We start from the raw sequence: 26,363 nt of genomic DNA on the forward strand, positions 1-26,363 counted from the left end.
TGTCATACAAACATTGGCACATCCTAAAATCCGATGATGGTCTCGGTAATGTGTTTTCGGACCTTCCCTTGGTCGTATTCTCGCGGGGCAGAAATCTCAGAGACCAATTGGTAAACTCTGATTTACCACCCCAAGATACTCCTGAACAACGTCTATTTGCGCCCCTACTGGATGGAAATTACAAATGTAATGGCTGTGCTCAATGCAATGGCACTTATAAATGTAGATCCTTCAAACACCCACAAACAGGGAAATCGATCCCAATAAAAGGTGTTATTACGTGCTCCACTAAGGCAGTTATTTATCTTATAACTTGTCCTTGTGGTAAAAATTATGTAGGTAAAACAAAGCGCGAATTAAAAGTACGTATCTCAGAGCATCGTAGCACCATTAGGTGTAAAAACTTTACTTATCCAGTTGCGGCCCACTTCTTGGAGGCAGGCCACTCGATTTCGTCTCTGCGTTATATTGGCATCGAACATGTCACCCTCCCTAGGAGAGGGGATGACCTTGATAATTTATTGTTAAAACGAGAGGCTGCCTGGATCTTTAATTTAAAGACCCTTGCGCCCTTCGGTCTCAACGTAGACTTTGATCTGAAGCCATTCTTGTGATTATTGTGTCTTTGCCATTGTAATTGTGTGTAAACTTGTATAGTCAAATTAATCTATGATTGTATGCTATCCATTTGTTTGTATGCTGTTCTTTGTATGACATTTTAATATTTGATTATTAACCAATGATATTAGGCCACTCCTGGCCATGATTACAGACACCTGTGTATTTTGACACTATATAAACGAGTCATCCCGCAGTGTTTGTGATTATACCCTGATGAAGACAGCTTGACTGTCGAAACGTTGGTATTACATTTTTGCATCTGAGCTCCAAGAGTGTGCGGCTCTCTTTTATTTTCAAGTTTCTACTCCGCTAGCCAGCACCTCGTCTTAATAGGTGTGCGTTTCATTTTTCTTCTAGATCATATTAGGTCAACCATAATCTCATAGATGGTTATGCTCCTCATTTATGGGAAATCAACAAATACATTTGTTTATGTCGCTCTAATGACTTTTGGTATTTTTTTATTTGGATTTTCTTTCATTTTTTTGGGTTAACCCATCCATCCATCTTTGAAAGACACATCTATTTAAAAAAAAATGTTAGATTAATTCCGTCCATATATATTCAAAATGTCCATTTATTTGGCGCGTTTGATCCAGAAAAAAACTGCTTCCAAATTGCACGTCACTACAAAATATCTCAAATGTTGCCTGTAAACTTTTCCAAAAAATTTCAAACTACTTTTGTTATACAACTTTAGGTATTTTTAAACGTTAATAATCGATCAAGTTGCAGACGGGTCTATCTGTTTTCAATAGAGGACGAGAGGAAACTAACGCTACTTTTCAAGTCTTGCGCAACTCTCAACAGTGTTACCCATTTCCTAGACAGCCATACTTCTTCATTGCACAAAGGAATAACCTCAACCAAATTCCAAAGACTGGTGACATGGAAGCGGTAGGAACTGAAAACAAGTGCTTAAGAAATATCGTTGCACAATGAGAACTCACTGAACAGAGACCTCAAAAAAGAACAATCTGAACGGTTTGTCCTCTGGGTTTTGCCTGCTACTTAAGTTCTGTTATACTCTCAGACATGATTCAAACAGTTTTAGAAACTTCATAGTGTTTTCTATCCAAATCTACTACTAATATGCATATTTTATATTCTTGGCATGAGTAGCAGGAAGTTGAAATTGGGCACGCTATTTATCCAAAAGTGAACATGCTGCCCCCTATACCTTAAGAAGTTAACATACTATAGTTTTTGGCAAGTCGATTAGGACATCTACTTTGTGCATGACACAAGTAATTCTTCCAACAATTGTTTACAGACAGATTATTTCACTTATAATTCACTGTATCACAATTCCAGTGGGTCAGAAGTTTACAAACACTATGGTTGACTGTGCCTTTAAACAGCTTGGAAAATTCCAGAAAATGATGTCATGGCTTTAGAAGCTTCTGATAGGCTAATTGACAACATTGAGTCAATTGGAGGTGTACCTGTGGATGTATTTCAAGGCCTACCTTCAAACGCAGTGCCTCTTTGCTTGACATCATGGGAAAATCAAAAGAAATCAGCCAAGACCTCAGAAAACAAATTGTAGACCTCCAAGTCTGGTTCATCCTTGGGAGTAATATCCAAACGCCTGAAGGTACCACTTTCATCTGTACAAAGAATAGTACGCAAGTATAAACACCATGGGATCACGCTGCTGTCATACCGCTCAGGAAGGAGACGCGTTCTGTCACCTAGAGATGAACGTACTTTGGTGCGAAAAGTGCAAATCAATCCCAGAACAGCAGCAAAGGACCTTGTGAAGATGCTGGAGGAAACATGTACAAAAATATCTATATCCACAATAAAACAAGTCCTATATCGACATAACCTGAAAGGCCCCTCAGCAAGGAAGAAGCCACTGCTCCAAAATCAAATCAAATCAAATTTATTTATATAGCCCTTCGTACATCAGCTGATATCTCAAAGTGCTGTACAGAAACCCAGCCTAAAACCCCAAACAGCAAACAATGCAGGTGTAAAAGCACGGTGGCTAGGAAAAACTCCCTAGAAAGGCCAAAACCTAGGAAGAAACCTAGAGAGGAACCAGGCTATGTGGGGTGGCCAGTCCTCTTCTGGCTGTGCCGGGTAGAGATTATAACAGAACATGACCAAGATGTTCAAATGTTCATAAATGACCAGCATGGTCGAATAATAATAAGGCAGAACAGTTGAAACTGGAGCAGCAGCACAGTCAGGTGGACTGGGGACAGCAAGGAGTCATCATGTCAGGTAGTCCTGGGGCACGGTCCTAGGGCTCAGGTCCTCCGAGAGAGAGAGAAAGAAAGAGAGAATTTGAGAGAGCATATGTGGGGTGGCCAGTCCTCTTCTGGCTGTGCCGGGTGGAGATTATAACAGAACGTGGCCAAGATGTTCAAATGTTCATAAATGACCAGCATGGTTGAATAATAGTAAGGCAGAACAGTTGAAACTGGAGCAGCAGCATGGCCAGGTGGACTGGGGACAGCAAGGAGTCATCATGTCAGGTAGTCCTGGGACATGGTCCTAGGGCCCAGGCCAGTTGAAACTGGAGCAGCAGCATGGCCAGGTGGACTGGGGACAGCAAGGAGTCATCATGTCAGGTAGTCCTGGGGCATGGTCCTAGGGCTCAGGTCCTCCGAGAGAGAGAAAGAAAGAGAGAAGGAGAGAATTAGAGAACGCACACTTAGATTCACACAGGACACCGAATAGGACAGGAGAAGTACTCCAGATATAACAAACTGACCCTAGCCCCCCGACACATAAACTAATGCAGCATAAATACTGGAGGCTGAGACAGGCCATATAAACCGCCATATAAACCGCCATATAACCGCCATATAAAAGCCAGACTACGATTTGCAACTACACATGGGGACAAAGATCGTACTTTTTGGATAAATGTCCTCTGGTCTGATGAAAGAAAAATAGAACTGTTCGGTCATAATGACCATCGTTATGTTTGGAGGAAAAAGGGGGAGGCTAGCAAGCCGAAGAACACCATCCCAACCGTGAAGCATGGGGGTGGCAGTATCATGTTGTGGGGGTGCTTTGCTGCAGGAGGGACTGGTGCACTTCACAAAATAGATGGCATCATGAGGTAGGAAAATTACGTGGATATTTTGTAGCAACATCTCAAGACATCAGTCAGGAAGTTAAAGCTTGGTCACAAATGGGTCTTCCAAATGGACAATGACCCCATCCACACTTCCAAAGTTGTGGCAAAATTGCTTAAAGACAGCAAAGTCAAGGTATTGGAGTGGCCATCACAAAGCCCTCACCTCAATCCTACAGAAAATGTTTGGGCAGAACTGAAAAAGTGTGTGTGAGCAAGGAGGCCTACAAACCTGACTCAGTTACACCAGCTCCGTCAGGAGGAATGGGCCAAAATTCACCCAACTTATTGTGGAAGGCTACCCAAAACATTTGACCCAGGTTAAACAATTAAAGGCAATGCTACCAAATGCTAATTGAGTATATGTGAACTTCTGACCCACTGGGAATGTGATGAAACAAAATAAACGCTGAAATCATTCTCTCAACAATTATTCTGACATTTTACATTCTGAAAATAGTGGTGATCCTAACTGACCTAAAACAGGGAATTTTTTACTGGGATTAAATGTCAGGAATTTTGAAAAACTGAGTTTAAATGTATTTGGCTAAATTGTATGTAAACTTCTGACTTCAACTGTATTTATGTACTGTGTGTGTGTGTGTGTATGTTACATATGTATTTTATCTACATGGTACTTTTATATCCATCAATCACACAACAATAATATATTTCTGAACATGAGCTCTTTAATCCCGCCCCTCAGCCCCTTCCACCTATCACCACCATTCAATAGATTTGGACATGTGATGAATGTGCCACATGTTGCATTTTTGTTTGTCTGTATCTTAGTTTTCCATCACTAACACCTGGAGAATTACATGGGATGAAATCGTTAAACTAATTTTGGGCTTTTTGACGTGTTGGCAACATTGCTGTAACACTAGAATTGTGTTGTTTATTACTCAGGCCTGTTTCAGGGTAGTGATGGTGAATTATACAACCTACAAACGGTTTGTGGTGTCTGCAATTTAACAGTTTTTGCAGGGTTTCTATAACGTTCAACAAACATAGCTGTATATTAGCGTGGCTGTTTATTAGCCCTGGGTCGTGGCGGCGGTGATGTGTTGGTCACACGGGCCTCACGGCGCCCTTCCTTGCATAATGGAAGTTGCCTCTGACATTTCCCCGCGGTACGCTAACATTTAGGCATTTTGGTGAGTGTAGAGGCAGCGCCACGAAAACATCAGGACCCTCCATTCTCTTCCTCGCTTCAGGTGTCCTCTCTAATCGCCCGTCTGTAATTAAAAAAGTGTGGGCAATCGCCAAACAAATACACACAAACACACAAGCATGAACACACACACACACACCACACACACTTGGACATGACATGTTTTAAGGCCTCCTCTCCCAGCTACATTTAACTGGTTTTAATACGGGTGGGCAGTACGACTCCCTCCCTCCCTCCTTGTTCTTCCCTTTAATGAAATGCTAAATATTTGTTTCTCCGGGGCGCCATTTAAATGCTCCCTCCTGCTTTTGGGAGCGTCTCAACCCCGCTTTTAATTAGTTCCACTTTAATGAGTCACTCAGTCCTCCTGAAGACTAAGGCACCTTATGTGACTTTGCCTCAAAATGGCCCCCACCACGTCACGTAAACCGGCTCTGACAGGCGCTAGTTGCCTTTGACACCTCTGATGCTGGCTGGGCAGCTCATGCCACCGCACTCCCGTGGGGACCGAGGTAACGTTAGATCAGGTTTCCTGACTGCAACACAATGGTTGCCATAATAATCACCATCTTATGATTTGTTTGTGCCAGCTAGGTGGGTACAGTGCATGTACATTTGGAGAGTGAGGTAATTCGTGTTTTGCTGTATACTTGGATTTGATATAAATACACTGAACAAAAATATAAACGCAGCAATTTGAAAGATTACAGTTCATATAAGGAAATCAGTCAATTTAAATGGCACGACAATAGGCCTCGCGACAATGGGCCTCGCGACAATGGGCCTCAGGATCTCATCACGATATCTCTGTGTATTCATATTTCCATCGATAAAATGCAATTGTGTTCGTTGTCCGTAGTTTATGCCTGCTCATACCATAACCCCACCTCCACCATTGGGCACTCTGTTCACAATGTTGACATCAGCAAACCTCTCGCCCACTCATCTGCCTGGTACAGTTGAAACCGGTATTCATCTGTGAAGAACCCACTTCTCCAGCGTGCCAGTGACCATCGAAGGTGAGCATTTGCCCACTGAAGTCAGTTACGACGCTGAACTGCAGTCCGGTCAAGATCCTGGTGAGGACGACGAGCACGCAGATGAGCTTCCCTTAGACGTTTCTGATAGTTTGTGCAGAAATTCTTTGGTTGTGCAAACCAACTGTTTTATCAGTTGTCCGGGTGGCTGGTCTCAGACGATCCTGCAGGTGAAGAAGCAGGATAAGGAGGTCCTGGGCTGGCGTGGGCTGCGGTTTTGAGGCCAGTTGGACATACTGCTAAATTCTCTCAAACTTGAGACATCTGTGGCGTTGTGCTGTGTGACAAACCTGGCCTTTTTTGTCGCCAACACAAGGTGCACCTGTGTAATGATCATGCTGTTTAATCAGCTTCTTGATACAGTATGCCAGGTGGATGGATTATCTTGGAAAAAGAGAAAGGCTCACTAACAGGGATGTAAGCAAATAAGTGCATAAAATGTGATAGTAATAAGCTTTTTGCGTATATGGAACATTTCTGGGGTCTTTTAGCTCATGAAACATGAAACCAACACCTTACATGATACGTTTGTATTTTTGTTTAGTGTATCAATATGAGAACTACAGGGAGTACAAAGTTAACACGTTTAGTTCTAGGTAATTGCCTCTCCTCTACACTAGGTAGCTAGGCCACAGGCAGTGGTGCCTAGTACTGCAATGCACTTCCTGCTTCCATGTCCAGTCTGTTCTGGGGTTTAACACGAACACCACACAGACTGACATGTGTAAAGACTGCATCCTGTGTGGTTTTGTGAGGTCCCCCCCTCCCAGACAGCTTTTAGCTGGGGGGGTCATCAATTCTCTTTATTACCTGCTCTCACCAAGAGATTAAGAGAGAGGGCCCTCCTCTGTAGAAGGCTAGGACTATTCTTAGATCCTCAGCCAATTCCACTCCTAAATGCATTTCTCTCTCTCTCCCCTCTCCTCTCACTCACTCACTCACTCACTCACTCACTCACTCACTCACTAACTAACTGTACTCATTCGATAGGGGCATTTATTGCGAGAGCATTGAGTTGGACTTGTCATTGTTTTACCTGTGTGTGTGTTCATTGTTAGGCCTATCTGTGTTGCCACGTGTCCATCTGTATCAGAGTGTGATTGCCTGCCTCCTTTGTTGGTCTCTCGACATGTTTTTTCACCTACTACTGCCCGGGCCCTGACAGTCCATCCCCTCCAGAGTTGTAGCAGGCTGTTAAGTTAAGGTCCTGACAGCATCAATCACACGGTCACTCTCCACCTCTCCCCTCTGGGAGACCCCTCTGGGGGCCCCATGGGGGCTTTTATAGCCGCCCGTAAATCTGCACTCGCTTTCACTTCCTCACACATTGAGGAGCACACACACACATACCTATTTAACACACACATGCACTAACACACACCATAGAGTGAGGGGGAGGGGGTTAGGAGCTGACAGAAAACGCCATTCCTTAATGCAAGAATAAATGGGCCTTTTTTCATATGCTGTCACTGTCCCCCGGTCTATGGAGGAAAGAGGGGATGGATGGAGGGAGGAAAGTGTGGAAGAGGTAGTCCTGTCTGGATTAGCTAGCCTAGTGTGTGTGTGTGTCCTTGTCTGGTCTCGTCTCTGCATACGTGTTCCCACTTGCCAATCAAGGAGGGAGGAAGTAGTAATTCCCCAGTAGGTGAAGGGGAACACATCATACCAGTGCCTGTACCAAGCTTTCTTACCGGCTGCTCTGGCACTCTAACATGCTACTCTGTGCCCCATTGATAATTCCAGACACACATGACTATTTAGTCACCTGACTTACTCCCATTTAGAACCAGCATTTGGCTCAATGACCCAAACCAGCTGATGTGGGTCTGACCGTGTTAGCCCCCCCCATTGAAGTTTGGTGAATGGGTCACGTTATTATGTGCTAATCAGACCAGCTCTGCCTACCCCTCTCGTTCTCTCTCTCTTTCTTTCTCTCCCTCTTGCCTAAAGGAGAAACTGAGTTACTTAAGCAGGCCATTCTGTCTTCAGCATTTTCTCATCTCTGTCGCTGCACTAGTCTCTATCCCTCACTCTCTATATGTTCTGTTACTCTTTAGCTCTCTTCCTTTCCCTGTTCCGGTACCTCTCTCTATCAATTCCATTCAAGGGGCTTAATTGGCATGTGAAACATATGTTAACATTGCCAAAGCCAGTGAAATAGATAAATACAAAAGTGAAATAAATAATTAAAATGATCCCCATCTTCTTCTCTCTCTCTCTCTCTCTCTCTCTCTCTCTCTCTCTCTCTCTCTCTCTCTCTGTCTCTCTCTCTCTCTCTCTCTGTCTCTCTCTCTCTCTCTCTCTCTGTCTCTCTCTCTCTCTCTCTCTCTCTCTGTCTCTGTCTCTCTCTCTCTCTCTCTCTCTCTCTCTCTCTCTCTCTCTCTCTCTCTCTCTCTCTCTCTGTCTCTCTGTCTCTCTCTCTGTCTCTCTCTCTCTCTCTCTCTCTGTCTCTGTCTCTCTCTCTCTCTCTCTCTCTCTCTCTCTCTCTCTCTCTCTACCTCTCTGTCTCTCTCTCTCTCTCTCTCTGTCTCTCTCTCTCTCTCTCTCTCTCTCTCTCTCTCTCTGTCTCTCTCTCTCTCTCTGTCTCTCTCTGTCTCTCTCTCTCTCTCTCTCTCTCTCTCTCTCTCTCTCTCTCTCTCTCTCTCTCTCTCTCTCTCTGTCTCTCTCTCTCTGTCTCTCTCTCTCTCTCTCTCTCTCTCTCTCTCTCTCTCTCTCTCTCTCTCTCTCTGTCTCTCTCTCTGTCTCTGTCTCTCTCTCTCTCTCTCTCTCTCTCTCTCTCTCTCTCTGTCTCTCTCTCTCTCTGTCTCTCTGTCTCTCTCTCTCTGTCTCTCTCTCTCTGTCTCTCTCTCTCTCTCTCTCTGTCTCTCTGTCTCTCTCTCTCTCTCTCTCTCTCTCTCTCTCTCTCTCTCTCTCTCTCTCTCTCTCTCTCTCTCTCTCTCTGTCTCTCTCTCTCTCTCTCTCTGTCTCTCTCTCTCTCTCTCTCTCTCTCTCTCTCTCTCTCTCTCTCTCTCTCTCTCTCTCTCTCTCTCTCTCTCTCTCTCTCTGTCTCTCTCTGTCTCTGTCTCTGTCTGTCTCTCTCTCTCTCTCTCTCTCTCTCTCTCTCTGTCTGTGTCTGTCTCTCTCTCTGTCTCTCTCTCTCTCTCTCTCTCTGTCTCTCTCTGTCTCTCTCTGTCTCTCTCTCTCTCTCTCTCTCTCTCTCTCTCTCTCTCTCTCTCTCTCTGTCTCTCTCTCTGTCGTCTCTCTGTCGCTCTCTGTCTGTCTCTGTCTGTCGCTGTCTGTCTCTCTCTCTTTCTCTCTCTCTCTTTCTTAAGAGAGACTGTAAGCTCCTCGCCATCTCCCCTCCATGTTGCCATGGCAGCCTGGGTGAAGTAGTCGTTTAATTAAAAGGTTGATTAATTGGCTTTTAATTGCATATTTGTACATGTAACTTGTCTCTGTCTCTCTCTCTCTCTCTCTCTCTCTCTCTCTCTCTCTCTCTGAGGTTGTTTATTTTTTTTTCTATTCTCTCTTTCTCTCTCCCTTTTACCGTCTCTCTCCGATGTCTGACATTGTGCACACGCACAATAAGCCAGCAGGTTTATGGGGGATGTAGTGGGAGAAGTGTTACTTTCAACCCACTTTATTCAGAGGGAGGGGGAGAGAGAGAATGCAGAACCAGGGTCATAAAAACCACTCTGCTGCTAGATAGATAGAAGGTGATACACTGGGAAGAGAGTGGTGATACACTGGGAAGAGAGTGGTGATACACTGGGAAGAGAGTGGTGATACACTGGGAAGAGAGTGGTGATACACTGGGAAGAGAGAGTGGTGATACACTGGGAAGAGAGAGTGGTGATACACTGGGAAGAGAGAGTGGTGATACACTGGGAAGAGAGAGTGGTGATACACTGGGAAGAGAGAGTGGTGATACACTGGGAAGAGAGAGTGGTGATACACTGGGAAGAGAGAGTGGTGATACACTGGGAAGAGAGTGGTGATACACTGGGAAGAGAGTGGTGATACACTGGGAAGAGAGTGGTGATACACTGGGAAGAGAGTGGTGATACACTGGGAAGAGAGTGGTGATACACTGGGAAGAGAGTGGTGATACACTGGGAAGAGAGTGGTGATGCACTGGGAAGAGAGTGGTGATACACTGGGAAGAGAGAGTGGTGATACACTGGGAAGAGAGTGGTGCTACACTGGGAAGAGAGTGGTGATACACTGGGATGAGAGTGGTGATACACTGGGAAGAGAGAGTGGTGATACACTGGGAAGAGAGAGTGGTGATACACTGGGAAGAGAGAGAGGTGATACACTGGGAAGAGAGAGTGGTGATACACTGGGAAGAGAGAGTGGTGATACACTGGGAAGAGAGAGTGGTGATACACTGGGAAGAGAGTGGTGATACACTGGGAAGAGAGTGGTGATACACTGGGAAGAGAGTGGTGATACACTGGGAAGAGAGTGGTGATACACTGGGAAGAGAGTGGTGATACACTGGGAAAGAGAGTGGTGATACACTGGGAAGAGAGAGTGGTGATACACTGGGAAGAGAGAGTGGTGATACACTGGGAAGAGAGTGGTGATACACTGGGAAGAGAGTGGTGATACACTGGGAAGAGAGAGTGGTGATACACTGGGAAGAGAGAGTGGTGAAACACTGGGAAGAGAGTGGTGATACACTGGGAAGAGAGAGTGGTGATACACTGGGAAGAGAGAGTGGTGATACACTGGGAAGAGAGAGTGGTGATACACTGGGAAGAGAGAGAGGTGATACACTGGGAAGAGAGAGAGGTGATACACTGGGAAGAGAGAGGTGATACACTGGGAAGAGAGTGGTGATACACTGGGAAGAGAGTGGTGATACAATTGGCTGGGCCAATTGTGCGCCGCCCTATGGGACTCCCTATCACGTCCGGATGTGATGCAGCCCGGCCTTAATGACCGCCGTTAGACACCGCTAGCAGAAAACGGCCGCGTTGCATAAGGCTCCATGTGTTATAATGGTTCCCCCAGTGGGCTAACGTATGTGTGTGTAAAAGAGGGAGAAGTGTGTGTTCATGTGAATGATGGAGAGAGCCCGGGTCGCATCAAAACAAAGGTGTGTGTGTGTCTTCATGTGTGTCTTCATCTTTGCATGTGTCACAAGATTTTTCCGCATGCATGCTTCTCCTCCTGTTTCCATGGTTACACCATGCTGTGGTCACCTCGGTATCCAGGTGGCGATAGCGTCCGCCACAGTAAACTCCTTCGCACTCAAGCGCCAAGTGCTAACCCAGAACCAGTAAAGTGAACGGTGGATGAGCTCCTGTGTCAATTTGAAAAAGTTAAAAGGGCTACAACCAGAGAGAGCGTAAGGGTAATTTTCTGAAATGAGTCATGTAAGTCAGGGGTTGAGGAGCCCACCGTTGCTCGTCCAGCCGCCGCCCGCTGTTGACCGTCTACGGACATCTGTTGGCTGTGATATGAGAGGCTAAGGAGAGTCTCTCTCTCTTTCAATCTCGCCGCCCTCATCTCACTCACCCTCCTCTCTCGCTCTCTGTCTGTTTAAATTCCCAGCTGCTCACCCCCCCCAATACTTACCACCAGCCGCACCACCTGTTCAGTTTTAATGCATAATCTATTTGCTAAGTAACCACATCCAGGTCTCTCTGCGTTCTCTCCCGTCTTGTCCTGGAGATTTCGATGTTGTCTGGGAGAGACTGTGTGGGGAAAAGGGATCAGGGCTGTTAGCGCTCACGGCTTGTTAGACCGCCGCTGTGTGTATCTGTGTGGTTTAAGTGTGTGGTGGGTGGGCATTGGAGTTTAGCCTTTTGAAAATAATCAAGTCTTACTTATATGGCATATCTGGGATCAGCTTCCCCTCCCCCAATCCATTAGTGCACAATATTAAAAGCTGACCCCAGGTGCTACTACACCCTATACCTCTTGGATGAGTGGGCGCTCAGCGGTTTCCTGTGCTGTGATATAGACCCAGCCCTAGTGTTTTGGGATTGGTATGTATATAGGCCCAGCCCTAGTGTGTTGGGATTGGTATGTATATAGGCCCAGCCCTAGTGTGTTGGGATTGGTATGTATATAGGCCCAGCCCTAGTGTGTTGGGATTGGTATGTATATAGGCCCAGCCCTAGTGTGTTGGGATTGGTATGTATATAGGCCCAGCCCTAGTGTGTTGGGATTGGTATGTATATAGACCCAGCCCTAGTGTGTTGGGATTGGCATGTATATAGGCCCAGCCCTAGTGTTTTGGGATTGGTATGTATATAGACCCAGCCCTAGTGTGTTGGGATTGGCATGTATATAGGCCCAGCCCTAGTGTGTTGGGATTGGTATGTATATAGGCCCAGCCCTAGTGTTTTGGGATTGGTATGTATATAGACCCGGCCCTAGTGTGTTGGGATTGGTATGTATATAGGCCCAGCCCTATTGTGTTGGGATTGGTATGTATATAGGCCCAGCCCTAGTGTGTTGGGATTGATATGTATATAGGCCCAGCCCTAGTGTGTTGGGATTGGCATGTATATAGACCCAGACCTAGTGTGTTGGGATTGTATGTATATAGACCCAGCCCTAGTGTGTTGGGATTGGCATGTATATAGGCCCAGCCCTAGTGTTTTGGGATTGGTATGTATATAGACCCAGCCCTAGTGTGTTGGGATTGGCATGTATATAGGCCCAGCCCTAGTGTGTTGGGATTGGTATGTATATAGGCCCAGCCCTAGTGTTTTGGGATTGGTATGTATATAGACCCAGACCTAGTGTGTTGGGATTGGTATGTATATAGACCCGGCCCTAGTGTGTTGGGATTGGTATGTATATAGACCCAGCCCTAGTGTTTTGGGATTGGTATGTATATAGGCCCAGCCCTAGTGTGTGGGGATTGGTATGTATATAGACCCAGCCCTAGTGTGTTGGGATTGGTATGTATATAGACCCAGCCCTAGTGTGTTGGGATTGGTATGATTAGACCCAGACCTAGTGTGTTGGGATTGGTATGTATATAGACCCGGCCCTAGTGTGTTGGGATTGGTATGTATATAGACCCAGCCCTAGTGTTTTGGGATTGGTATGTATATAGGCCCAGCCCTAGTGTGTGGGGATTGGTATGTATATAGACCCAGCCCTGGTGTGTTGGGATTGGTATGTATATAGACCCAGCCCTAGTGTGTTGGGATTGGTATGTATATAGACCCAGCCCTAGTGTGTTGGGATTGGTATGTATATAGACCCAGCCCTAGTGTGTTGGGATTGGTATGTATATAGACCCAGCCCTAGTGTGTGGGGATTGGTATGTATATAGGCCCAGCCCTAGTGTGTGGGGATTGGTATGTATATAGACCCAGCCCTAGTGTGTTGGGATTGGTATGTATATAGACCCAGCCCTAGTGTGTTGGGATTGGTATGTATCTAGGCCCAGCCCTAGTGTGTTGGGATTGGTATGTATATAGACCCAGCCCTAGTGTGTGGGGATTGGTATGTATATAGGCCCTAGTGTGTTGGGATTATATACTAGGGCCCAGCCCTAGTGTTTTGGGATTGGTATGTATATAGACCCAGCCCTAGTGTGTTGGGATTGGTATGCATGTAGGCCCAGTCCTAGTGTGTTTTGGGATTGGTATGTATGTAGGCCCAGCCCTAGTGTGTGGGGATTGGTATGTATATAGACCCAGCCCTAGTGTGTTGGGATTGGTATGTATATAGACCCAGCCCTAGTGTTTTGGGATTGGTATGTATATAGACCCAGCCCTAGTGTGTGGGGATTGGTATGTATATAGACCCAGCCCTAGTGTGTTGGGATTGGTATGTATATAGGCCCTAGTGTGTTGGGATTGGTATGTATATTGACCCAGCCCTAGTGTGTGGGGATTGGTATGTATATAGACCCAGCCCTAGTGTGTGGGGATTTGTATGTATATAGACCCAGCCCTAGTGTGTGGGGATTGGTATGTATATAGACTCAGCCCTAGTGTGTTGGGATTGGTATGTATATAGACCCAGCCCTAGTGTGTTGGGATTGGTATGTATATAGACCCAGCCCTAGTGTGTGGGGATTGGTATGTATATAGACCCAGCCCTAGTGTGTTGGGATTGGTATGTATGTAGGCCCAGCCCTAGTGTGTTGGGATTGGTATGTATGTAGGCCCAGCCCTAGTGTGTGGGGATTGGTATGTATGTAGGCCCAGCCCTAGTGTTTTGGGATTGGTATGTATATAGACCCAGCCCTAGTGTGTTGGGATTGGTATGCATGTAGGCCCAGTCCTAGTGTGTTGGGATTGGTATGTATGTAGGCCCAGCCCTAGTGTGTGGGGATTGGTATGTATGTAGGCCCAGCCCTAGTGTTTTGGGATTGGTATGTATATAGACCCAGCCCTAGTGTGTTGGGATTGGTATGTATATAGGCCCAGCCCTAGTGTTTTGGGATTGGTATGTATATAGACCCAGCCCTAGTGTGTGGGGATTGGTATGTATATAGACCCAGCCCTAGTGTGTTGGGATTGGTATGTATATAGGCCCTAGTGTGTTGGGATTGGTATGTATATAGACCCAGCCCTAGTGTGTGGGGATTGGTATGTATATAGACCCAGCCCTAGTGTGTGGGGATTGGTATGTATATAGACCCAGCCCTAGTGTGTGGGGATTGGTATGTATATAGACCCAGCCCTAGTGTGTTGGGATTGGTATGTATATAGACCCAGCCCTAGTGTGTTGGGATTGGTATGTATATAGACCCAGCCCTAGTGTGTTGGGATTGGTATGTATATAGACCCAGCCCTAGTGTGTGGGGATTGGTATGTATATAGACCCAGCCCTAGTGTGTGGGGATTGGTATCTATATAGACCCAGCCCTAGTGTGTGGGGATTGGTATGTATATAGACCCACCCTAGCGTGTTGGGATTGGTATGTATATAGACCCAGCCCTAGTGTGTTGGGATTGGTATGTACAGTGCCTTGCGAAAGTATTCGGCCCCCTTGAACTTTGCGACCTTTTGCCACATTTCAGGCTTCAAACATAAAGATATAAAACTGTATTTTTTTGTGAAGAATCAACAACAAGTGGGACACAATCATGAAGTGGAACAACATTTATTGGATATTTCAAACTTTTTTAACAAATCAAAAACTGAAAAATTGGGTGTGCAAAATTATTCAGCCCCTTTACTTTCAGTGCAGCAAACTCTCTCCAGAAGTTCAGTGAGGATCTCTGAATGATCCAATGTTGACCTAAATGACTAATGATGATAAATACAATCCACCTGTGTGTAATCAAGTCTCCGTATAAATGCACCTGCACTGTGATAGTCTCAGAGGTCCGTTAAAAGCGCAGAGAGCATCATGAAGAACAAGGAACACACCAGGCAGGTCCGAGATACTGTTGTGAAGAAGTTTAAAGCCGGATTTGGATACAAAAAGATTTCCCAAGCTTTAAACATCCCAAGGAGCACTGTGCAAGCGATAATATTGAAATGGAAGGAGTATCAGACCACTGCAAATCTACCAAGACCTGGCCGTCCCTCTAAACTTTCAGCTCATACAAGGAGAAGACTGATCAGAGATGCAGCCAAGAGGCCCATGATCACTCTGGATGAACTGCAGAGATCTACAGCTGAGGTGGCAGACTCTGTCTATAGGACAACAATCAGTCGTATATTGCACAAATCTGGCCTTTATGGAAGAGTGGCAAGAAGAAAGCCATTTCTTAAAGATATCCATAAAAAGTGCTGTTTAAAGTTTGCCACAAGCCACCTGGGAGACACACCAAACATGTGGAAGGTGCTCTGGTCAGATGAAACCAAAATTGAACCTTTTGGCAACAATGCAAAACGTTATGTTTGGCGTAAAAGCAACACAGCTCATCACCCTGAACACACTATCCCCACTGTCAAACATGGTGGTGGCAGCATCATGGTTTGGGCCTGCTTTTCTTCAGCAGGGACAGGGAAGATGGTTAAAATTGATGGGAAGATGGATGGAGCCAAATACAGGACCATTCTGGAAGAAAACCTGATGGAGTCTGCAAAAGACCTGAGACTGGGACGGAGATGTGTATTCCAACAAGACAATGATCCAAAACATAAAGCAAAATCTACAATGGAATGGTTTAAAAATAAACATATCCAGGTGGTAGAATGGCCAAGTCAAAGTCCAGACCTGAATCCAATCGAGAATCTGTGGAAAGAACTGAAAACTGCTGTTCACAAATGCTCTCCATCCAACCTCACTGAGCTCGAGCTGTTTTGCAAGGAGGAATGGGAAAAAATTTCAGTCTCTCGATGTGCAAAACTGATAGAGACATACCCAAGCGACTTACAGCTGTAATCGCAGCAAAAGGTGGCACTACAAAGTATTATTAACTTAAGGGGGCTGAATAATTTTGCACGCCCAATTTTTCAGTTTTTGATTTGTTAAAAAAGTTTGAAATATCCAATAAATGTCGTTCCACTTCATGATTGTGTCCCACTTGTTGTTGATTCTTCACAAAAAATACAGTTTTATATCTTTATGCTTGAAGCCTGAAATGTGGCAAAAGGTCTCAAAGTTCAAGGGGGTCGAATACTTTCGCAAGGCACTGTATATAGACCCAGCCCTAGTGTGTGGGGATTGGTATGTATATAGGCCCTAGTGTGTTGGGATTATATACTAGGGCCCAGCCCTAGTATAGTATTCTTAAATTGGCCTCTGTTGGGCTATTGTGTTTATCAGTGTGTTCTTAGAGCCAATAAGCCAGCGTGTTATTGTGTTGTTCCAGTGTGTGAAGGTACTGTCCTAGCTCACCCTCCTGTCCTCCCTTTTCTTCCCAAGGCCGTGTGTGTGTGTGTGTGTGTGTGTGTGTGTGTGTGTGTGTGTGTGTGTGTGTGTGTTGTGGTCAAGACAGTGAGGTTAAAACCCCACACAAACATCCACCCTTCTCGCTTAACCTCCCCCTGTTAACCTTGGTGATTGGGTTAATGTTCTAGGATAACCAGGTCTCCTCCATATATCATACCGCCTGTCAAATGTCCTCACATTTTACCGTTGTCCCCAGTGTACTGGTGTGTAGGTCCCCAATGACACCTGTCAATCAAGCACCCATCCAATCAGAGTCAAGCCCTGTGGTTTTCTTTCATTGTTGGGTCCGGAGGAAATATGATAAGCACCAAATAAGAAAATTGCTACGAGGCACCTGCTCTGCGCTCTTCTTGATCAGAGGATTGTGTTTTTACCTTAAGTGATTGCAATCAGTCAAATAATTCACCGTTCAACCCACATCTCCCCGTGTGTTACCTGACGAGAACATCGGTCTTTGTCATCGAATCAGTCATGGTCAACCCCCTATCTCTCTCTAAGCTCCACCAGCCACCACCCCTCTCATCACCCAGATGGTTGAAAAATTAACATTTGCCCTTAAGACAAGTGAGAAGGGATTTTATGCCTCCCTGTTTTTGATCGATGGTTTTATTAAAACAGCATTTTAGAAACGCACAGTCTGGCTCCACACACACACACACACACACACACACACACACACACTGTAGATATTGGTCTTGTTCATATCCTCCCATGTGCCAATCAGCCAAGCACTTTACAGATTCCTCCCCCACTGTGCATGTTTTTCAAACATTTACCAGTGATAATAATTCCTGTAAACATGCTTCTAGTCATTACTAATACAGCTGTTCCATGATTGATGCACTGTGTATAGACGTCATGTTCTGTCCTCCTAACAGTTCATTAACATGGCTGTACACATGTATGTAAAGCGTCATCAGTAAATTGCGCACTACTCCATCACACCACAGGTCATCGATGTGTGTTGTGTGGGTCTAGGTGTTGCACACTGTCATGTACAGTAAGCGTTGCACGGCTTGCCAGAGTGTGTTGTCCATACAAATACGCACGGCTTGCCAGAGTGTGTTGTCCATACAAATACAATGATTGTATTCATTTATGTCATTGTCATTCATATTCTATGTGGCTGATGAATGAATAGTAGACTTAGATCGCATCTCCATTACAGAAAGCGTTGTGTGGATTGTCATTGTGTTGGCGACCGCGTACCAGGCCTAGGTTGCGTAGGACCGTGTTCTTACATGGAATGCATCACAGCTGCACTATCGAGCCCCTAGTTAGGTTGAGTGGTGTAGTGCTGGGATGGATTGGCTGGCTGGAGTGGCACTCTGATTCGCCAGGCTGGTTCGTCTTTTCCAGCCTCGAATAGTTCCCTCGACACACCGTGGCAACGGTTGAGCCAGAGGAATCCGGGGTCACCCACAGGCCCGCCAACCCCATCAACCTAATATCACTACTCATTAATACAACGTTGTGCTCAACATTGTAAAGAAAGCCTGGTATTGGAATTGGTTTACCAATCAAGTCTAGTGGGGAAGAGGTAGTGGTTTGTTATGTCCTGACCTGAGTGAATACCTTGTCGTTGGATGATTGAATTGGAGGAATGGTGCGACTTTGTTATTGAATGTGGGATTGGGAACTAGGTCTGAATGTTTTGATGTTCAGGTGAACATGTAGCCTATATTTACTTTATTGAATCTTCTTGGGGGGGCTTTGTCTCGTGTCTCCCATCAAACAAGCAGAGTTTGGGCTCAGTTTGTTTTCTCTGAGTGTTTGGTGACGAACGTTCGAGGTTCACTCATCATATAAGATGTAGACTCGAAGGGAAACATGACCAGAGAGCAGCCATTTATTTACATTTACATTACATTTAAGTCATTTAGCAGACGCTCTTATCCTTTAGTGAGGCATTCACTTCTCAAGGCCCCTTCATTAGGAACGTAATAGAGGCTTAGATTGATCTGCAAAGGGCACTTTTATTAATAACAAGCACTTGTATTGATTTGTATTGTTTGCAGAGCACTATTGAATAATGAATTAACAATGAAGCTACATATGTGGGTGGTGTAACTGGAGAGAGGCTGCTCCATACGCTCTCCCTACATTCATGTTCTCCTCCAGCTCTAGACAGATATGACTAGCTGTTCCACAGCTGCGTATTTTCAAAATGTCAATTACCTCAATTGCTAATGAATAGTGCTGTACTTTTCATTGTGTGATAGGTTTGAAAACTTGTTTCAACAGGCTGCAAGCGAAGTACTTGAAGTTTAGGGCAAAGGCTTCTGGGTAGAGTAGTTTGATAAAACCAGTATGAGACAAGTACGCTAGTGTATAGCCTACACCAGAGAAGGAGTAGCAGGGTTGTTGGAAATGGTTTAGAGTGAAGCTGATGTGGTCTATGGCCATGTCCTACCTCGAGTGATAGTTCACTGTGTAGTGTAGAACAGACAATGACAGCAGTGTGGATTCATCCAACGTGTGTGTGTGTGTGTGTCTGTCTGTGCAACCTACTACCCTCATCTCACTCTTCTCGTGTGTGTTTGTATGCCCCAGTGTGTGTGTTTGTATGCCCCAGTGTGTGTGTGAGTATGCCCCAGTGTGTGTGTGAGTATGCACCTGTGTGTGAGTATGCACCAGTGTGTGAGTATGCACCAGTGTGTGTGTGTGTGTGTGAGTATGCACCAGTGTGTGTGTGTGTGTGTCTGAGTATGCGCCAGTGTGAGTATGCGCCAGTGTGAGTATGCGCCAGTGTGAGTATGCGCCAGTGTGAGTATGCGCCAGTGTGTGTATGCGCCAGTGTGAGTATGTGAGTATGCACCAGTGTGTGTGTGTGAGTATGCACCAGTGTGTGTGTGTGAGTATGCACCAGTGTGTGTGTGAGTATGCACCAGTGTGTGTGTGTGTGTCTGAGTATGCGCCAGTGTGAGTATGCGCCAGTGTGAGTATGCGCCAGTGTGAGTATGCGCCAGTGTGAGTATGCGCCAGTGTGAGTATGCGCCAGTGTGTGTATGCGCCAGTGTAAGTATGTGAGTATGCACCAGTGTTTTGTGTGTGAGTATGCACCAGTGTGTGTGTGTGTGTGAGTATGCACCAGTGTGTGTGTGAGTATGCACCAGTGTGTGTGTGTGTGTGTGTGTGTCTGAGTATGCGCCAGTGTGAGTATGCGCCAGTGTGTGTATGCGCCAGTGTGAGTATGTGAGTATGCACCAGTGTGTGTGTGTGAGTATGCACCAGTGTGTGTGTGTGAGTATGCACCAGTGAGTGTGTACTTGTTTGTGTGTGTGTGTTTGTATGCCCCAGTGAGTGTGTGTGTGAGTATGCACTAGTGTGTGTGTGTCTGTGCTCTGGGTGTTGATGGAGATTTGGTCTCCCCCGGGCCGAACACACTCTATTGGAATTGACATGCTGTCACCTTTAATCAATGTTCCCAATGTCCCCATCCCCCTGGTTCTGTGTGTGTGTGTGTGTGTGTGTGTGTGTGTGAAAAAGGGAATTTTCTGAATGTAATGTCTCTTAGCCTGCCAGGACATTCTAAATGACCTTCCATTCCAGTACTGCTGCAAGCCCCTCCAGACTCACGTTTCCTCTCTTCACACTCTGCAGTGTTTTTAACTTTGTTCGTTATTAGTTAGTTCATTTTCATATTTCTTTGCACATTTGTTTATAATGCCGGTTGTGGTTTTAGTAAAACAGTCAGTCTACTCTTCAGTACCTCAAGGGGTTTGGCTGTGACATCTGCAAGGCACAGTTCACCCTTAGGCTTTGGTTCAGCTATCTCTTACCATTTGTCACTACTGACTATTCATGCTTTACTAGCATAGCATGATTAACCCATGTTAAACCCCATGCCATGTGGACCTTAGAATACTCGTTGGTTATTACTGCATTGTTGGAACTATAAGCACAAGCATTTCGCATTAACATCTGCTAACCACTAGATTTGATTTGAACACTGTTATTGTCTTTTTGAACACTGTTATTGTCTTTTTGAACACTGTTATTGTCTTTTTGAACACTGTTATTGTCTTTTTGAATACTGTTATTGTCTTTTTGAACACTGTTATTGTCCTTTTGAATACTGTTATTGTCTTTTTGAACACTGTTATTGTCCTTTTGAATACTGTTATTGTCTTTTTGAATACTGTTATTGTCCTTTTGAATACTGTTATTGTCTTTTTGAACACTGTTATTGTCCTTTTGAATACTGTTATTGTCTTTTTGAATACTGTTATTGTCCTTTTGAATACTGTTATTGTCTTTTTGAATACTGTTATTGTCCTTTTGAATACTGTTATTATCTTTTTGAATACTGTTATTGTCCTTTTGAATACTGTTATTGTCTTTTTGAACACTGTTATTGTCCTTTTGAATACTGTTATTGTCCTTTTGAACACTGTTATTGTCCTTTTGAACACTGTTATTGTCCTTTTGGAACACAGTTGTTGTACTCCTTTTGGAACACTGTTGTTGTACTCCTTTTGGGACACTGTTGTTGTCGTCCTTTTGGGACACTGTTGTTGTCCTCCTTTTGGGACACTGTTGTTGTCCTCCTTTTGGGACACTGTTGTTGTCCTCCTTTTGAAAGACTGTTAATATCCTTTTGGAACACTGTTGTTGTACTCCTTTTGGAACACTGTTGTTGTCCATATAGAACAGTTTTCCTTTTCAGGAGTAGAGGACTGATGATTTGCTGTCTTTGCTTTTTGGAGCCGGACACAGGGAGCTCGGAAACCCTAGCTCCTCTCGCTCTCTCACGTCTCTGTGTCCAAGCAGCAACAGCAGTCACATACCTGCGTTCAAGTGGAACAAACAGGAATGGTCGGTTGCTCACGGAAGGTCATCCACCTAGGGCACAGCGGGGGAGAATGTTTATGTGGGCGAGCACCATGTGGAAGGCCACTTCTGCATAGTCGTTGTGAAAGAAGCACTGTGATTGGCATTCTGTGTGTGTTCTCTCCTCCTGTTCCCTTGCCACTGTGGCGGCGTGACGTGGGCCAACGTGTCAGAGGTCACTTGGCCTGAATCGCCATGAACGACTCCCAAACCCCCGCCACCACGGTGACAGTTGCCACGGTAATGAACAGTGACACGCTAATCTGTGTCACTCGGATTGGTCCTGCAGTTTTGATTAAAAGCCCGGACATGTCATTACCCTCTGCTGAAGCCCCACTGCATTGTGGGTATTGAATCCATTAATATCTAAGGGAGGGATGGAGAAAAAGAGGGAAAAAGACAAGTGGAAGTTTGTGAAGTGTGGCCATGTTTGGGTCTTAATTAACTCCTGGTCAGTCGAATCCACAAAATTATTTAACAAAAAATATATCCCTTCCCTTTATTTGGCACCACAAAGAAGCAATTGAATGTAATTGGGTGGTTTGACCCAGTCTTTTGTCTCCAGGTGGGCAGGGCACCCGCCAAGGCTCGCTTGGCTGGCGCACTGTGTCACTTGTTGTATAATAAATATTTGTTCGCAATGATTCAAGGTAGCAGGCAGTAAGCCGATTCACTAGCACGACTCATTGCAGTAGTGAAATGGGCCTGTAAATGTCTTACGCTGCATACGTCAGATGTAATTGGTTAATGCTAGCATGCCGAAAAAGGCCTATAGAACGCTGAGTGTAATTAGCCTACCATGCTAACATGCTGACCACACCGCGCATCACGTTACATGCGCCAGCATTGCGAAATAAATGTACACATACATGTTATTCAGTAATTTCATCCAAATTGATCGCACACGTCAATGAGCGTCTGCATAGCCAAGTGCTAAAATAGAACTTGGTTTTAACGCTTGACGTGCATGCAAGTCTCATCTCTCCCACCTGCTCATTGGTTTTTAGGATCATATACCCACGTGGGTGATTGAAAGATGAACTGAGTTCCACACTCCAGTCCAGTTGGTGGTGGTAATGCACCTTAAAGTTGGTTGCCAACCGCCATATAAAGTCCAAAGAAGAAGAAGAAGCCTGAAGGAGGAGAGATTACTGGAAACTAACTAGGTTTCCTCTTTTATCAGTGAATTACATGTCTCAGTAGAGAACACATGTGACTTAAAATGGGTCAAAATTCTACAAAGACCCAGAAAAAAAGAACTTATGCATTTAATTTAAAATAGCAACCCAATGTTTATATCTCAGGACAAATTAACTAGCAACAAAGCTAGCTAGCTAAATGGCCGTGAATGTTTCATGTGTTTCGACCTGTCCCCAAATTAATATAGTTGGTTCAGAGTGGATTTTGATATTTTAACCTGCGTGTCCTGATCGCATCTGGTGTGGATGGACAAAATCAACATGTGCACGATGGCACACGCAGACTCACGTCCGTGCCTGGTCTAGTCAGCATGTAACACTGCTCAGAGGGGGAGAGGGGGAGAGGGAGGCAGAGAGAGACCTTGTGAAGGTAATTAGCTGATGATACCACACAGTTAAATAATTAGCCAGCTGCTAAAAGCTGGTGACAAGCAGGTACCAGAGCACGAAGTCTGGGATTAAAAGGCTCCTGACCAGCTTCAAGCCATAAGGCTGCCTAGTCTGGGACCAGAATGCTGCTGAACAGGTTCAAGCCATAAGGCTGCCTAGTCTGGGACCAGAATGCTGCTGAACAGCTTCAAGCCATAAGGCTGCCTAGTCTGGGACCAGAATGCTGATGAACAGCTTCAAGCCATAAGGCTGCCTAGTCTGGGACCAGAATGCTCCTGAACAGCTTCAAGCCATAAAGCTGCCTAGTCTGGGACCAGAATGCTCCTGAACAGGTTCAAGCCATAAGGCTGTCTAGTCTGGGACCAGCATGCTCCTGAACAGGTTCAAGCCATAAGGCTGCCTAGTCTGGGACCAGAATGCTCCTGAACAGCTTCAAGCCATAAGGCTGCCTAGTCTGGGACCAGAATGCTCCTGAACAGGTTCAAGCCATAAAGCTGCTTTATTTCATTCTTATTTTTTGCACTGACTCTCTTGCACAGGTTCGATGTACACTCACTGGAATCTTACCACACACTCACACATACTACACCGACACTCCAACACACAAACACACAACGTGCACACACATACATATTGATGCCACAAACACACACACAAACACACATACGTTCACTCTCTTCACATGCTGCTGCTACTCGCTGTTTATTATCTATGCGTAATAACTTTTACCGAACATCGTAATATCGACCTTGTACCCCTGCACATTGACTCGGTGCTGGTACCCTGTGTATTTAGCCAGGTTATCGTTACTCATTGTATTTATTCCTCGTGTTATTACTTTTTCAAAATAAATCTCTCTTCATTGTTAGAAGGGCCTTTAAGCATGTCACTGATAGTCTACACCTGTTGTTTGCAAAGCATATGACAAATCAAATTTGGTTTGAAATCACTACACTATATAAATACCACAAACTTGTTAGTTTTTTTGGATTACCTCCAAGTAAACACAACAGCCTGCGGTGGAAATGAAAGGAGTAGAACCAGATGTGTTGTGGTGTTACACAAGGAAAGGAGACTTTAGTTGTTGTGAAGTTGTGTTCCACTTGTTCTCCCTGGTAGTGGGGTTCAGTGACCCCCATCAGCAGGAGCCTCAGAACATCAGCTGGTGGAGAGATGATTAGGGAGCTCTTGTCATCCTGTCCCTCACACGCGTGTGTGTGGCTGTTGTCATGCGCGCATGTGTGTGTTTTCGTGTGTGTTTGTGCGTCCATAGCGTCGACCATAGTGTTTGATTTGTGGCCCCAAGCGGAACACTCTTCCCTTAATGAGCCTCCTGCCCTCCCGACAGAGGGCCAACCTTGGAGAGGAGCTGACCTGGTTTCCACACCAAAAACACTCTAGAGGATGGTGAAGAGAGGGAAAGAGGGAGAGAGGTTGTCCCACAGGGGATTGGTGTTGCTGTTAGATAACAGACCCATGTTTCTCCGGTCTAGGGGTTATTTGTTCTAGACTGTATTTCCCTTTGGCATCAAAACAGGCCCTGAATCACGTAATGGGAGTCATTTAGGAGTGTAAATGAATTGTTCTGTTGGAGTTGGCAGTGATTAAAGTAGTAGTTTGATGTTTGGGTTTGTGTTGAGTATGTTAGATGTTTGATCATGTGACATATAATAAGGAACTGGCATGCTTAGCTGGAGGTTTAGACATGACAAATGTCCTTTTTGCTGTGGTCTTCAGTCAGACAGGGGACTGTATATTATTTAATTTGTCCTACAAGTAGATCCCCAATTTAACGAGAAAGACCTCATATTAATGATATCATTATATTACACATAAGAACAGGGAGTGTTCTGTCATGCTTCACCCTAATCATGTGACCTTCCTCCCCCCCTCAGATCTGGGCCAACTATGAGGAGAAGAAGGTGGAGGAGGTGGTGCACGTGATGGAGGAGAAAGAGCGCACAGCCAACTACAGAGCTGTATATGTCACCGAGATCACGGACACCATGCACTTCTACACCCAGGACGTGGAGACAGGTGTGTGTGTGTGGGGGGGAGAGAGAGTTTGTTGTCTGATATTTTGACTGGGTTGTTTTGGTTTGTGTTTTGTGTGTGTGTGTGTGTGTGTGTGTGTGCGCGTGCGCGAGAGACAGGACTAGTTGGAGGCTGACTTCATGGATGACGGGCAGTTCTGCCCCACAGCCCAGACGGTCTCTCTCTGCTCTCACATGTGTCTCCCTTCTGCATCCTCCACCTTCCTGCAGAGAAACACACCAACCTTCCGCTTGTTTTTACTACTGAAAGACTGGAATAAATCAGCAGATTATTCTGTCATTCCCCAGTGGAGGGAGGGAACATTTGAGACAGAATAAATAACAATCCCAGGTGTTTTGGCGTGTCTGCACCCGCCATCACCCTCCTCCCCTCGCTCTCCGTGTGCCATGCATTATGGGTCGGTGTAAGGAGAGGTCCATAGTTTAGCCCTCTGAGCTTAGAGGTGATCTAGTGCACAGCATCTACTGTTGCTGTTGTACTAATGGCCACCATTGTTCTCTCTGTGGGCTGCCAAGGTTGTGTGTGTGTTTGTCTGCATGTTTGTGTTTCTGTCTGTGTCTGTTTGCATTCTGTGTGTGTGTGTTGCGAGCGACAGTGTGTTTATGTAGGCCTGTTAGCCCGAGCCCAGTGAAGCAGCACTATGGCCAGCCACTCATGTAATTACTACTAACCCATCCAACCCCCTGCCATTGACAGAGAGAACCAACCCTCACATTTTATATCATTATCATTCTTCTAGCTGACCCAAACTCAACCCCCTCCACTCATCCACAGCCCAAAGGCATTAGACATCTACAATGTTAAGGAACGTCTTTCTTTTAGGCTCTCCTTTAAAAATAAACATTCTTACCGTTAATATTCTTACCAATGTTTTCTACACACACTCTTCTGTCTGAGTAATGTGTTCAGACACAACATAGCTGGAACGGTGTGTGTGGCGTCTCATGCATAGCCCTGTGTCTAACAACACGCTGGTTAGTGTGTACACTACACACTACAGCCGTAGAGGAGTCTGCCAAAGGCTGGCTCCAGCGCCTATCCCCTTTTGGCTCCTTGAATAGGACGGGAGGCTGTGATTCAATGTGACTGTGTACTTGGTCCCATGCCTCGTGGGAACGAGGAGTTGGTTGGACAGAGCAGGGGTTAATGA

At 45.3% G+C, this 26,363-nt stretch overlaps 1 protein-coding gene across 1 annotated transcript in view; it reads left to right on the forward strand.

Moving 5' to 3' along the window:
• Nucleotides 1-26,363, forward strand: part of LOC135572881 (staphylococcal nuclease domain-containing protein 1-like) — a 126,590-nt gene that overhangs the window by 16,418 nt on the left and 83,809 nt on the right. The window contains exon 2 of the mRNA XM_065021503.1: nucleotides 25,054-25,195. Within this exon, the coding sequence (XP_064877575.1) occupies nucleotides 25,054-25,195 (142 nt within the window). The remainder of the gene's footprint in view (nucleotides 1-25,053; nucleotides 25,196-26,363) is intronic.

The sequence above is a fragment of the Oncorhynchus nerka genome, linkage group LG8 (genome assembly GCF_034236695.1).
Source record: "Oncorhynchus nerka isolate Pitt River linkage group LG8, Oner_Uvic_2.0, whole genome shotgun sequence".
NCBI lineage: Eukaryota > Metazoa > Chordata > Actinopteri > Salmoniformes > Salmonidae > Oncorhynchus > Oncorhynchus nerka.